General features: G+C 51.0%; 1 protein-coding gene across 1 annotated transcript; it reads left to right on the forward strand.

Annotated features, from left to right (window-relative positions):
• The first annotated feature begins 1655 nt into the window (after nucleotides 1–1655).
• Nucleotides 1656–13045, forward strand: LOC136965892 (A disintegrin and metalloproteinase with thrombospondin motifs 5). Its single transcript, XM_067260190.1, has 8 exons — nucleotides 1656–2738; nucleotides 7801–7933; nucleotides 8126–8293; nucleotides 8932–9215; nucleotides 10546–10729; nucleotides 10929–11104; nucleotides 11618–11793; nucleotides 11971–13045. Exons 1-8 carry the CDS (start codon nucleotides 1656–1658, stop codon nucleotides 12626–12628), a joined length of 2862 nt encoding a protein of 953 aa, XP_067116291.1. The 3' UTR covers nucleotides 12629–13045.
• The last annotated feature ends 1404 nt before the right edge of the window (nucleotides 13046–14449 follow it).

Consider the following 14449-nt stretch of genomic DNA (forward strand, 5'->3'; position numbering starts at 1 on the left):
GGAGGTTTCTCGCTCGTCTATGTGCCTGTCGCTGACTCTTGGCAGTTGATGGGCCCCAGGAGGGTGTTTACATCAGTGAGTCAGCATCAGCAAACAAACCCAGTGCGAGGACACGAAGGAATCGATGCGCTATGAAATACCCAGATGGCACGACAGACGAGGGAGGTGGGGGAAGCTGGGAGAGGGGGGGGGGGGGGGGGGAGGGTTGGTCAGCCTGGCATGTCTGCTTCCTCCCTTGAAAACACGAGAATAACTTTTCCTGGCACTCGCACGCTTCCATGAAAACCCAATAAAATTGGGGGAAAGTGACAGCAGCCCTAGAGTCTTGTTCCCCTCCTTCATCTTCCATAGATGCAGCCCTGAACCTGTCCCCGCACCTCCAGCGGTGCGCTCCTGTTTCATGCCTGGTTATGTGACATAGCATTTCTCTTTCCCCGTCACTGGCACTCACATAGCCTACAGTCAAGAAACTGTGAGCTCTATTCTGGAAATGCTATAAATTATCAATTTCTCCACAATTGTAAAACTCTGCATACAGACACTCTCTGGGCACTTTATAGTTCGGTCTTAAATAATTGAATCCAACTCCTATCCAACTTAAAATAAGCGACACGTGTTTAATAGAACCGTTATTTAAATGTTGGGATGATTCTTACTCGAGCCATAGAGCAGTGCCTGTGTGAGTGCTTGTTGTTGTTGATGTTGTGGTGGCTGGGATCATTATGTCACGGTTGAATGACATGACCTGCAATAGTCCCACAGTGCCGAGTGAATGCCAAGCTCTGGCACTCAATGGTCGGTTTTCTGTGAACTGAGTAGCCGCGGGGGCTATTGCATGGCGCTGGGTATCAATAGAGCCGTACGCTTTTTTTCCGTCTCTGTCTCACCAAAACAGGAGCGTATTTTTATGTCATACTGAATAAAAATGCGCCTCCTCTCTCTGGCGCGCGCACACACTCACGGGCTGCATGCACGCGCTGCCACAGCATCCTCTTCACTTGCTGTCAAAACACAGACGGTTCCAAGAAGCTTTGTAGGATGAAGTAGTTGATGAATTCTGGTCTCCTCTCAAGTTACCTCTCCTCTTTGCGTCTCGGCGCCGGGATAGGACCATGGACTTCAGTTGAGTGGGCGAAGAGATTAGGAAACCTAATCTCTTCACTTGACTTATTGGCTTTGATTTCGGCAGACACGAGACCGCAGTGTAAGAGAAAGAGAGAGAGAGAGTTAGAGAGAGAGAGAGAGAGAGAGAGAGAGAGAGAGAGAGAGAGAGAGAGAGAGAGAGAGAGAGAGAGAGAGAGAGCAGGGGGTGGAGTGGCGACTGAGCGCAAAGGGGCCGGACTTTTTCTCTCTGGTGCTATTAAGAGGAAACTTTGTGTTTTGTTCTCCAAGTTCAGCTCAGTGCTCTAGCCTATAGTGTTCTCTTGTCTGCAATTTTCGCTCTTTATCTTCTCCGGTTCTTGCATTTTCCGGTGGGTTTTAATACTTGGGTGTGGACGCCGAGACGATGCGCTGTCAAACAGGACCTGTTCTCAAAGTTTTCATAACTCGCTCTACCTTCCCATGGTAGTTTTAGTCGGAATATAAATGCTTGACAGTGCACGACTCGTGTTGGGTTAAAGATGACCCGCTTCTTTTGTGCTTTCACTGTGGTCATGATGGGGTTTCGGATTCTTTTGCTGTGCGTTTTGGAGTTGAACGTAGCCAATGCTGTACTTGCCGCGGGTCTCTTTTCTTTTGGACCCCACGGTCCACCTGCAAACGACTCGCTTCTCACACCTGCCCGACGGAAAGAGGGTGTCGTGCGAACAATTGACCGGATTTACCACGGGGGTGGGAAAGTTGGTTACCTTGTGTACATGGACGAAAGAAGATTTCAATTGGACATGGAGAGAGACGAGTCAGTCTTATCGCATCACTTTAATCCTAAATATGTGATAGCACTGATGGGGGACGGTGAGGCTTCTGTGCCTCTACATCGGGAATGTGTTTACCGTGGGACTGTGGACTCCAACCCCGAATCCCTGGCCGTTTTTAGCCTCTGTGGTGGGGGTCTGGAGGGCTTTTTTGCAGTAAAACATGCGCGTTACACCATCACACCACTCATCAGAGCGAAAGGACAAGAAAATGACGTGCGTGTGATGGAGGACAAGGACGCAGACAGCGCGCTCCACTTATTCACGAAGGAGAGCTTCAGCTTTGAAGCCATGCCAGTGCGCGAAAGCTGCGGGACGCGGGAAGGGCGCGAACACAGGGATGCTTCTGGGAAACGGCGACGTAAGGGCCGGGGGAATGGAAAACGGGACCGCAGCGGCCTCGCCATTGAGGGTGAAGCCCACAACTTAGCCCATGGACGGAAATGGTGGACGCGGTTTGCCAAACCGGCTTCACCAAACTTAGGTAACCGGCGCAAGAGGTCAGTGTCCCGCGCCAGACATGTGGAACTCCTCCTAGTCGCGGACGAATCCATGGCCAAGAAATATGGCAAGGACCTGCATCACTATCTTTTAACATTGGCCTCCATCGCCTCCAAGCTGTACGGTCACGCCAGCATCGAAAACCCTATCCGGCTCACCGTGGTGAAGGTGGCCACGGTAACGGAGAAAGAGAAGGGTCTGGAGGTGTCCAAGAACGCGGCCGCCACGCTCAAGAGCTTCTGCAAGTGGCAGAATCAGCAAAACCCGCTCGATGACGACCACCAGCAGCACCACGATGCCGCCATCCTCTTCACCAGGCAGGTAAACAAACAACGCCATGACCGGAGCGCTGCTCCTATCAATCTCTCACCTGGTAGACTCACCCACGGGGGAACCGGGTCCGTTTCTCCCACGCACCGGACAAGAGTGCATAACGCTGTGGTGTTATGCCAAGTATGACATCAGTGTTCATTTTTAGTTCTTAAGAGCAGGCTCGAGCCTGGTTATTAGATGTTTTCCAGTGCAGGTGCGCAATTTAAATTTCGAGACCGTGAGGCTGCCTTGTGCTTTTTTGTCTCTCGTTCTCTCGATCTTTCTCTCTGCCCTAAAAATCCATCTGTGTTTGTGTGGGTACTTGCGCGTGTCCCTAACACGCTTAAAACAGTATTTCCTGAGCTTGTGTTTTTCTGGGCAGCCTCCTCTATCTCGCTCCCCCCCTCCCAGTCCCTTGACAACCAAGTCTGGAGTCAATGTGATCTCTCTCGCGCCGGCGCCGTGCACGCACATTCTTCTCAGGGTTGCAGGATGTAGTCGAATCAGCTGCTGGTTTAGAATATTTTCTCAACCAGAAGCCATACAGGGAGCCAGAACTTTTCCCTCCCCGCCCCTATCCCTCTCTCTTCCACATTTTTGCCGAATGACTTTTCCAGCCTATGTCAGCTGGGATGGAGCTGTCATAAAAACAAATATGTCCACCCTGTGAAAAGCTCTCGGTTTACCTAGACCACACTCATCCAGTCTGCCTTGTCTCTTCCCTCGTACAGAAAGCCGCAACTGCAGCAACAAAGCCTCGCGCATTCTCCACTCCCTCTGGTGTGGTTTTTTGGCGGTTAGCCTTGGATGTCTTGGATGTCAGATGTCTTGCCTTGGGTTGCGGTGGGTGAAAGTCATGCAAGGTCTTGTCCTAAAGGAAATTAGGCCAACATCCTACCAGGGTTATTAGCGGAGGTTGGTGTATGTGTGTGGAGGGGGGGGGGGGGGGCATTCCTTGTTTGTAGGTGGGTGGGGGTGACATACTTCTTGCATTGCTGACATCTCGGCGTCCAACGCTGCTCATGCATACCTGAGGCGGGCAGAGGACTCCCGACTGGCACAGCTCCTCCGTGCCAACGTCTCGGTAACCGTGCCAACGTCTCGGTAACTCACCGTGGCCGAGGCCCTTCTTGGCAGCCTCGACCCTTCCTTTCCACCTGCAGGGGGTTAGGTTGGGCACAGTTTGGCAGCGGCCGGCACATGCACAGCAAACTGGCACCACCGAGGGCCTGGCGCAGTGTCCACCACACCCGCGGAGCGTGTTATGGAGCGTATCCAGCCAGGTAGGCGAGAGGTCGGTGACTAACCACCCCGCCCCGTCCTCACCCCCGGGGTGGAACGCGGAGTGCGGAGCAAGCCCTCCTTTCAGCTCCCCATCTCGTCCATCATTGACATGAGACAGGTCCCCTCCCATAGCGTTCTGCTCTGTACCATCCAGAAAAAACAAGCGCTGGGTGATTGCTCATCCAGTCCCTCAACATGAACCACGGCGGACCATTGTGGGCAACTTTCTCCCAGAGAGTCAGACCGGCCTTTGTTTGAGAGGGGAGAGGGCAACAGAGTTTCAGGGGAACTCGGTTCTTTGTGGTCGGGTCCAATTAAGCGGGCAGCTCCGACACCCCCGGGCCCGGATGAGATGACCCGTATGCCGTTGTCACCAGGCTCTGTGCATACCACACCACGGCAGAACAACGGCTACATTGAGCCCGTGGTCGTATGTTGGTGTGTGCGTGGGAGTGTGTGTGTGTGTGATCATTAGATGTTACGTCACAGGAGTGTCCGGACGCATGGCTGCTCTCTGTGTTGCGGACAAAGCCTTACTGTAGAGAGAGAGAGGAGTTCTCCTCTGTCAGATAGAGAGAGAGAGAGAGGAGTTCTCCTCTGTCAGATAGAGAGAGAGAGAGAGAGAGGAGTTCTCCTCTGTCAGATAGAGAGAGAGAGAGAGAGAGAGAGAGAGAGAGAGGAGTTCTCCTCTGTCAGAGAGAGAGGAGAGCGAGAGAGAGAGAGAGAGAGAGAGAGGGGAGGGGAGAGGAGAGGGGGGGTGATAGTACACACAGACAGAACACAGGAGGGAAAGCAACCAAATGATCCCAGTTTTAATTAGGATATCAAGAACCGGCAGTTTTGTTTTCCTTCATAAAGCCAAACTGAGAAAGCTTCTTAAATGTAATACGCAGTTAACCGATTCTCTGAAAGATTCCCCCTCGCCGTAACTACTCTAAATCCGAGACAAAATTGCAATTTTGTGGAGAGTGCCTGTCTCTTATGAGCTGGCTTTGTGGTCAAGAACTCCATACCCTCGGTTAGAGTCTTTGGAACAAGTCCATTAACTCCACTAAGCAAGGTCAAAGGCATGAAACGTACCTAACAAGGCTCTTCCTGTATTGAAGGATTCGGACCGAAAGGAACACTGTCCTCTACAACAAGCGCTTTGTCTGTAGATCTCGTGGCCTTCGTTGACACTGTCAGGGGTGTTGTAGGTACAGGAGGAGGGGCCAACACGTGAGCGCGTGTGTGTTTTGGGGAGACGGGAGTGTGTCCGATGTGCTGCACTGTGCTTGTTTCTGGGCTCCTCTCTTTTGCCTCGCTCTCATGTTTCTTAGGAGAGTGTACGTGTGAGAGAGATGTGTGTTTTAGGTCTTCTTGTTTGTCTGCGGTGTGTGGTAAATGTGTGTGCGTGGTTGTGTGTGCGATACCCTACCCCTCTCTTCCGGCTGTCTCTGTTTGTTATGACAGACCTCTGCGTTTCACACATTCTATATTTCATCCCACTACATTGACAGCCTGCAGAAATCTCTCGGATGTGACTTTTAGCCAATGAGGCCCAAGGGACATGCTGGAAACAGCCCCTAACCTACCACTGCTGCTCGGCAACAGCATGTGATAGGCCATCGCCAAAAGTTCACTTGATCACAAGACAAGAGTGACTGTGCATGGTGTGACAGTATTCACGTGTGAATGTTTGGGTGTCTGCAGATTTGAGTGTAGGCTGAGTCTGTCATTGCCATGGATGTCAGGAGGTTTATACATTGTAGAGGTACTGAATCAACCTGACCACGAGTCACTCTTAGCTGTGTGGACCTGTCAATCATGTCACACAGGCTCGCCATTGGCTAATATCTGGTTACACTGTCTTTTGATTGACAGCTTGTTGTGTGGAGTCTGTCTCGCTGTTTTCCATTATTATATGAGAGAGTTCAGGTCAAACCACAGAGGTTCCCTCCCAAAGGGGGATGTGGAGAATGTGTGTGTGTGTGTGTGTGTTTGTGTGTGTGGTGTGTGTATATACATGTATGAGTGTGTGATTGACACAAGTCTTTACTCAGAGTGGCGGCGTGTTTTTCTTACTCATTGAAGGTGTGTTCCCATGTTTGACCCAAACTAAGACACACACACACACAGTCTGCACCTCTGGTCGTCCCCTGACCTACATACTTCGCCACCTGTTCTCATGTTGTTTCTCCGAAATATTTCCCTCTCCCTGTTCCCTCCATTCTTTCCTCCACTCCTTTCATTTCCTCCATCTCTCCCCCGGTGTCTGATTCCATAACTTATTTCTCTTTCCTTCTCCCTCCCTCCTGCCACCCCTTCTTCTCCCTCCCTCCTTCCTTCCCTCCTTCCCTCCATCCCTCCCTCCCTCCCTCTCTGGCTCCCCCTTTCATACATCTGTGAAAGGTCTCAAAATGAAAACAAGTCTGTCCAGCTGAGAAAGAGAGAGAGAGAGAGAGAGAGAGAGAGAGAGAGAGAGAGAGAGAGAGAGAGAGAGAGAGAGAGTCAGACCAGACGTTGACCAACCTCTCTGAAAGAGTGAGAGGTGCAGGAATAGAGATAGACAAAGGGGAAAGAGCCAAATAATGAAAACCTACAGAGTAGAACACCCAACCAGGCGTGTGTTGTTTGGTTCAGGGTTTCCGAATGCCTGAAGCCTTTTCACTCCATCATTGGCACAAGCAGAAACTAGCAGGGGCTCCACAATGCACCCAGCCAAAAATCATTTGACAGTTCGGTATTTGCCTTTCTCTTTGTCTTGATGGTGTCAGCCCCACACTAACTGGCCTGCACTGGGCTTCCTCTCCTCTGCTGTCTTGTGTGTAAGAGGTTTCCCTCCTATTGGGTCATGGGTTTGAGGCCCAGAACAGAGACGGGTTTGTTCCTAAAGTGTTCCGACTGGGATGAGTGAAAACACACAGTCCAGAGAGACTCACACACAACCCAGAGAGACTCACACAGTCCGGAGAGACTCTCACACACCCCAGAGAGACTCAAACAGCCCAGAGAGACTCACACAGCCCAGAGAGACTCAAACAGCCCAGAGAGACTCACACAGCCCAGAGAGACTCAAACAGCCCAGAGAGACTCACACAGCCCAGAGAGACTCACACAGTCCGGAGAGACTCTCACACACCCCAGAGAGACTCAAACAGCCCAGAGAGACTCACACAGCCCAGAGAGACTCAAACAGCCCAGAGAGACTCACACAGCCCAGAGAGACTCAAACAGCCCAGAGAGACACACAGCCCAGAGAGACTCAAACAGCCCAGAGAGACTCACACAGCCCAGAGAGACTCAAACAGCCCAGAGAGACTCACACACATCCCAGAGAGACTCACACACACACCCCAGCGGTCCTGTCAACACCACTTAACATGAGGATTCATCCTGTCCCCAGGGTGTGTGTAGTGGAGACCAAGTGTGCACATGTGCGTGTGTATGAGACTAAGCGGGCACTTGTGTGTGCGTGCGATCCCGCAGAGACACAGCCGGTGATTGACTGATTGATTCCTGTGTGGAGCCGGCCAGTTGGGGACCCCCAGGGGCCCATGTGTATGGATCTGTGTGGGAGTTGGCACATGGATCAATACACACAATCCTCTGTAACCCTGACAAAAAGGGGGAGGGGGAGAGAGACATAGAGAGAGAGACAGAGAGAGAGAAAGAATATTCGAGGAAATGAGAGGAGAAGACATTTAAGAATGCCAAAGAATGCTTGCTTTGTTTGTGTGTGTGTGTGTGTGTGTGTGTGTGTGTGTGTGCCCTGCCAAGTAACTCATGTTTGAATACACCTCCGCAGGACCTATGTGGGCACCACTCGTGTGACACACTGGGCATGGCCGATGTTGGCACCATCTGCTCGCCAGAGAGGAGCTGTGCTGTCATAGAGGATGACGGCCTCCACGCTGCCTTCACCGTTGCACACGAGATTGGTGGGCACACATCCTCCACCTCGCTCACACACACAAACGCTCTTGCTTTCTCCCTACACACATACAGACAAGCGTACGTACTGTACATACGTACATTTGAACTTTACACACATCATTTCTCAGTCTCCCTCTCAAACACACACACACACACTCAAACACAAACCTTCATAGCCTGTCCCCCCCCCCCCCCAGGTCACTTGCTGGGCCTCTCCCATGACGACTCCAAGTTCTGTGAGGAGCGCTTCGGCGCCAGCGGAGACAAGCGCCTCATGTCGTCCATCTTGACGTCCATCGACGCGTCCAAGCCCTGGAGCCGCTGCACCTCTGCCACCATCACCGACTTCTTCGACGACGGCAACGGTACGCAGGGAGGAGAGGGATGGAAGGAGGGGTGCAGGAGGAGGGAAGAGGAGGGGGTTGTTTGGAGTGCTTGGAAGGTGGAGGGGGGAGGGGGGGAGATGTTGAGTGATTTGTTGTTTGAGTGTTTTCAAGTTCAAGTTACTGTAGATGTCAGGTTAAATGAGACCTAATATGTCTGGTTCGTATAAGTTATCTGTGACTGTTTACATAGCGACTGTTTCTTCATCCACTGAAGAATACTGGCTTGATTTTGTAGCTCTGGCAGCAGTCCATGCTAGCTGTCAGTGTTGTGTCTCTGTCACCTAAGTGACAGACTGAGAGTTCTGCTACACTGACAGAGCGTGATAAACTACTTTACCAGACAGCACCCAACACTGTATATAAGGGTAAACAGTATTCTCTGGTCTGTGAAAATAACAGATTATCTCTTTCTGTCTTTTCATCACTCTTCTGTCTTCATCTCTACATCATTCCTCTTTTCTTTCTCTATCCGTCGCTCTCTCTCTCAATCCTCTGACCCTTACATACTTCCACTCTCTCTTTTTCTTTCACTCTCTCTCTCTTTCATCTGACCCTCCCATACTCACCCACCCTCTCTCTCCATCCATCCCTCTATCCCTCCGTTCCCTCCTCCGCAGCCGAGTGTCTACTGGACTCTCCTCGCCAGCCTCTGCTGGGCCCGGAGGAGCTGCCGGGCCAGAGCTACGACGCCGTGCGTCAGTGTCGGCTGGCCTTCGGCCCGGAGTACACCGTGTGCCCGGGCATGGACGTGTGCGCCCGCCTGTGGTGCGCCGTGATCCGCCAGGGCCAGATGGTGTGCCTGACCAAGAAGCTGCCAGCCGTGGAGGGCACCCCTTGTGGCAAGGGACGCATCTGCCTCCAGGGCAAGTGTGTGGACAAGACCCGCAAGAAACACTATTCGGTAAGATGGTGGGGGGGGGATGGAGAGAGAGGGCTGAGGGGGAAAGAGATGGATGTGAGGAGAAGTGGATGGAGATGGTGAAACCGAGGGTGGGGAAAGGAAGGGGTGAACAGGGAAGAATGTTTTCTGTCTGGAAACGATGGAGTAGGTTTTAGTGTTCTGTCCACACCCCCGGAACCTACAATGTAGAGAGAGAGAGAGAGAGAGAGAGAGAGAGAGAGAGAGAGAGAGAGAGAGAGAGAGAGCGAGAGAGCGATAGAGCGAGAGAGAGAGAGAGAGAGAGAGAGAGAGAGAGAGAGAGAGAGAGAGAGAGAGAGAGAGAGAGAGAGAGAGAGAGAGAGAGAGAGAGAGAGAGAGAGAGAGAGAGAGAGAGAATGAATCTCTGGATTTATTTAGTAACATGACTGAATTGTGCGGTTTATTATTGTCATTCTTGATTCATGTTGTGTTTTGCTGGCCTTGACTGAACTGAGCTGAATTCAATTTAAAGTTAATGTGTTGATGAAATTACGTGTGTGTGGTGTGTGTACGGGTTTGGCAGGTTGTCAACGACCTGTGTTTGTCAGACAGAGAGAAGAATTGTGTCACTGTGTGTGTGGTGTGTGTGTGTGTCATGACATAATAAAGTAAAGCAGTGTTCTCTTGGCAGACAAGCCAATGTCCAGCATCCTATTTATCTCTGTCTTCACTTAATTTGGGGTTTTTATCACCAACTTTGTGTGAAAGTCTTAGATTTGGATTATTATCACTTTAATGAGGGATTATATGATTAACAATTGAATCTCTGTCAACAGAAACAAAAATAGCCACTAAGGATGACTAAAAGGATGACTAAAACTTTTAAAAACTAATTTAGGCGTACTGATGTTTGTCCTGGCCAGTGTATCCTGGTCTGACTCCCTGTGCTCTGGGCTATAATGTGAGCCAACATCAGCAGCAAGCATGTGAATTAGCTTTAGCAGCTAGCTGCCTGCAGGGGATTCTCTATCTGAGCAGGCTCATGTGCCTCTGAACACGACCCGTATGACTTTCATGGTTGTCACAGTGCTGCTGCCGCCCTCCCCAGGCCATCGTCAATTTCCCCCCTGTTTGATTTCTCCCTTCGTTCACGTGGCTTGGCAGACCGCCAAGCGGACTTCTAACATGCTCGATAAGTAACTGTAATAGCCCTCTCTTATCTTCCCCCCTTTCTCTCTCCCCCTCTCCCCCTCTCCCCACTCGTCCCCATCTTTTCATCCACCTTTCCCCTCTGATCTTTCCCCACGCCCTCATATCTTCCTCTCTCCCTCTTTCATCTTCCCTCCCTTCCCTTCCTCCTCTCCCCCCTCAGGCGTCGAACCACGGCAGCTGGAGTTCCTGGGGGTCGTGGGGCGCGTGCTCGCGGTCCTGTGGAGGGGGGGTGCAGTTTGCCCAGCGTCTGTGTAACAACCCCCCGCCCAGGAACAACGGGCGCTACTGCACCGGCAAGAGGGCCATCTACAGGTCCTGCAGTGTCACACCCTGCCCTGTCTCTGGTGAGTCCTGCTTCTGACAGACCAGACCTGCTCACACACACACTATGACAAACACACACGCTAATACACACACAAAGACAAACGCAAAAACACATTCGACACATTCGTAAAACAACACTGTTAATCCCAAAACAAACAAGGAAGGTGCTGAATAATTTGTGTCCATTCGTATCCCCTGTGTGGTGGAACTGTCCTGCAGCTAAGAGTTTCCGTCAGGAGCAGTGTGAGGTACGGAACGGCCCCCAGACAGACCCTAAGGGGGTGAAGACCTTCGTGGAGTGGAGCCCCAAGTACGCGGGGGTGCTGCCCAAAGACGTGTGCAAGCTGACCTGCCGCGCCAAGGGCACCGGCTACTATGTGGTTTTCTCTCAGAGGGTGAGAATGACGATGATGATGATGATGATGATGATAACGATAATGATGATGATGAATATGATACTGTGATGATGATAATGATAACAAGGGCGATAATGATGGATACGATACTGATGATAATGACAACAAGGGCGATAATAATGGATCCGATACCGATGATAATGACAACAAGGGCGATAATGATGGATCCGATACTGATGTTAATGACAACAAGGGCGATAATGATGATTACGATACTGATGATAACGACAACAAGGGCGATAATGATGGATACGATACTGATGATAATGACAACAAGGGCGATAATGATGGATAGGATTCTGATGATAATGACAACAAGGGCGATAATGATGGACACTGATGATGACGATAACAAGGATGACGATGATAGCGAGGGCAACCATGATGACAACAATGATAATAATGGCAATGATGACAGTGATGATGATGTGACATGAATGACAACGACAACCGTGACAACATTTGCCCCCCCCCCCCCCCCCCCCCCCCCAGGTGACAGACGGGACGGAGTGCCGTCCGTCCAGCAGCTCGGTGTGTGTGAGGGGGAAGTGTGTGCGCACGGGCTGCGACGGCATCATCGGCTCCAAGCTGCAGTTCGACAAGTGCGGCATCTGCGGAGGGGACAGCCTGGGCTGCGTCCGGGTGGTGGGCAACTTCACCAAGAAAAGGTGGGTCCACGCAAACGCGTTCCGCCTCGCTCGATTTGAAATCCGTATGTGATTCGTACGTGACGGAGCCGTTGGACGTTGCCTAAACAGTTCTCATTTGAAGTGGTTGTGCGTGAGGGCTGACGATACGATCTCTCTCTTTTTCTCTTTCTGTCCATCCATCTCCTTCCCCTGCAGTAAGGGCTACACGGATGTGGTGAAAATCCCGGTCGGTTCTACCCACATCAAGGTCCGCCAGCACAAAGCCAAGGACCAGCAGCGCTACACTGCCTACCTGGCCCTGCGCAAGCCCGGGGCAGACTACCTCCTCAACGGCAAGTTCATGATCTCCACCTCCGAGACCATCATCCCCCTCAACGGCTCTGTCCTCAACTACAGCGGCTGGAGCCAGAGGGACGAGTGGCTCCACAGCATGGGCCCCGGGGCCCTCCGCGAGGCCCTGGTGGTCCAGATCCTGGCCACCGATGCCAAGAAGCCCTTGGACGTACGTTACAGCTTCTTCATGCCCCGCCGGACCCCCCCTGTCCCCCCGCCCGCGCCCGTCCGCTCCACGGCCCAAGTTACCAGCACCACTGTGTCTACCATCCCCAGGAGCAGCACCACCACTACCACCAACGCCCTGCTGGATCTGAGCCCCACGGGCCCCGGCCCCTCCACACCGTCCCTGGGGCCTCAGTGGGTGACGGGCCCCTGGATGAGCTGCTCCAGGACTTGTGACACGGGCTGGCAGAGCCGCACGGTGCAGTGTAAGGACCCACAGGGCAAGCTGGCCAAGGGCTGCCCACTAGGCGCCCGCCCCTCCGCCTTCAAACACTGCCTGGTGAAAAAGTGCTGAGGTGACGGGGACCCACGAAAGTGTGGGTGAGGGGGCACACACACACACGGAGACTGGCACCAGCCACAGACAACACCCCCCCTCCCAACGTCCAGTAAACCTTGAGTGTGTATGTGTGTTTCCACTTCATGTATTGTGTGTCTCGTAGTCTACTGTTCCATGTTTTGTGGTTCATTGTGACAGCATGGCTTGTGTGTGGTCCTGTGTGTGTGGACTCCTGAACATGGATTCCTCTCATCCAGCTCTCTGAACCTCACCCAGCCCCCTCTGCCCCTCCGCCCTCTCCTATCTCCACCGCATTCAATTTGTCAATTCATCTACAGACCAGGAAGTGGACAGGGAGCACAGCCACGACTGGAGACCAGGGATTGGACCGTACTGCCACTCAACCAATAGAAGAAGGAAGGTGCTATGATGTCAGAGCAGGGACAGAGAGAGACACAGGGGCTCAACAGAGGCCTCCTAGAGACTGACTGCTCCTCTCAAACGCCAGGCATGGATGACAATGGACTACAGAAACCACAGAGCTCACTGTCCTGAGCCTGACCAGGACAATGACATGGGATTACATGTTTGGGGCTAAGCTTGACACTTGATAGTAGTATGTGTGTGGTTGTCAGTGTGTGCGTGTGTGTGTGTGTGTGTGTGTGTGTGTGTGTGTGTGTGTGTGTGTGTGTGTGTGTGTGTGTGTGTGTGTGTGTGTGTGTGTGTGTGTGTGTGTGTGTGTGTGTGTGTGTGTGTGTGGATGACTATACCTTACATGCGGTGTGAACCATTAGTGTTTTTGTCTTCTGTATCCTGATTGTTCTCTGGCCTCAGTTCCAGTTGTATCAGTATGTGGATACTAGGGGGTGGTCACCATATGGTCACTGTGTTTCTTAGCCTCTATATTGTCTGTGTGTCCGTTTGTCTGTTTAGGAACAACGCTTATCCTCGCTAGTGTGACAATGTGTGCCCTGGATACTCGCAAAACCAGCAAGAGGGAAACTAGACCAGACATACCTGTCCAGATACAGCTCTCACTCTCTTTCTCACTCTCTTTCTCTCTTTCTTTCTTTCTTTCTCTCTCTCGCTCTCTCTCTCTCTACTGTATTACCTTTTCAAAAGATTCCGAGAGAAAACCAATAGTTAAACAGCAAGAGGACATCTGACCACATAAACAGTCATACCTTGTAACATTTCACCCTCACAAACACACACACACACATCAGATACACAATGTAGACACAGGTCCAAGTAGCTTGGGACTGATTCATTTTTTAAATATAGATATTGCATAGAACACCTGATATACTACATATATTCACAATCAAATGGAAATAAAGACCACACACTCATTCACGCCCCGCACACAATACACGGTCCTAAAAGCCCACATGATACTAAATGTGTCTGTAAACATCACTATCTGACTCCTGTCTTGGGAAAAGCCCCTTAAGCTGAACGACAGAAACACAGCACTGAACTTGTAATTTATTGTTTGTACAACTGGTATGTGAAAAGAAAACTTGTGATGAGTTTATTTATTATTATGGTAATTTTGTATCATAATTACTATTTAACTAGGAATATGACTGTGCAGAATCATTCCTTTTTAAGAAAATAGTGTTTTTTAGTAATCCACATGAATATATGTACATAAAATCTATATATTTAAAATATCTTTGTCCAAGTCATTCCTTTCTTCTTGAAGTTTACAATGATTTGACTCGTTTAAATACGCTCTTGCTCGCCTTTGACTAGCACATTTATCTTGAATTTAAAGAAAGCCTACTTTTGCATATCAGAACACAAAGTAGTGTTGCAGGTTCCTGATCTGGG

Source organism: Osmerus mordax, chromosome 22 (assembly GCF_038355195.1).
Source record: "Osmerus mordax isolate fOsmMor3 chromosome 22, fOsmMor3.pri, whole genome shotgun sequence".
Lineage (NCBI taxonomy): Eukaryota > Metazoa > Chordata > Actinopteri > Osmeriformes > Osmeridae > Osmerus > Osmerus mordax.

What these genes read in the sequence shown, in the direction of transcription:
- LOC136965892 (XM_067260190.1), top strand. Translation starts at nt 1,656, where the DNA reads ATGATGGGGTTTCGGATTCTTTTGCTGTGCGTTTTGGAGTTGAACGTA. An exon ending in CTTCTTCGACGACGGCAACG is followed by an intron (nt 8,294 to 8,931) that starts GTACGCAGGGAG and finishes CCTCCTCCGCAG; the next exon opens with CCGAGTGTCTACTGGACTCT. An exon ending in GGCAACTTCACCAAGAAAAG is followed by an intron (nt 11,794 to 11,970) that starts GTGGGTCCACGC and finishes CTTCCCCTGCAG; the next exon opens with TAAGGGCTACACGGATGTGG.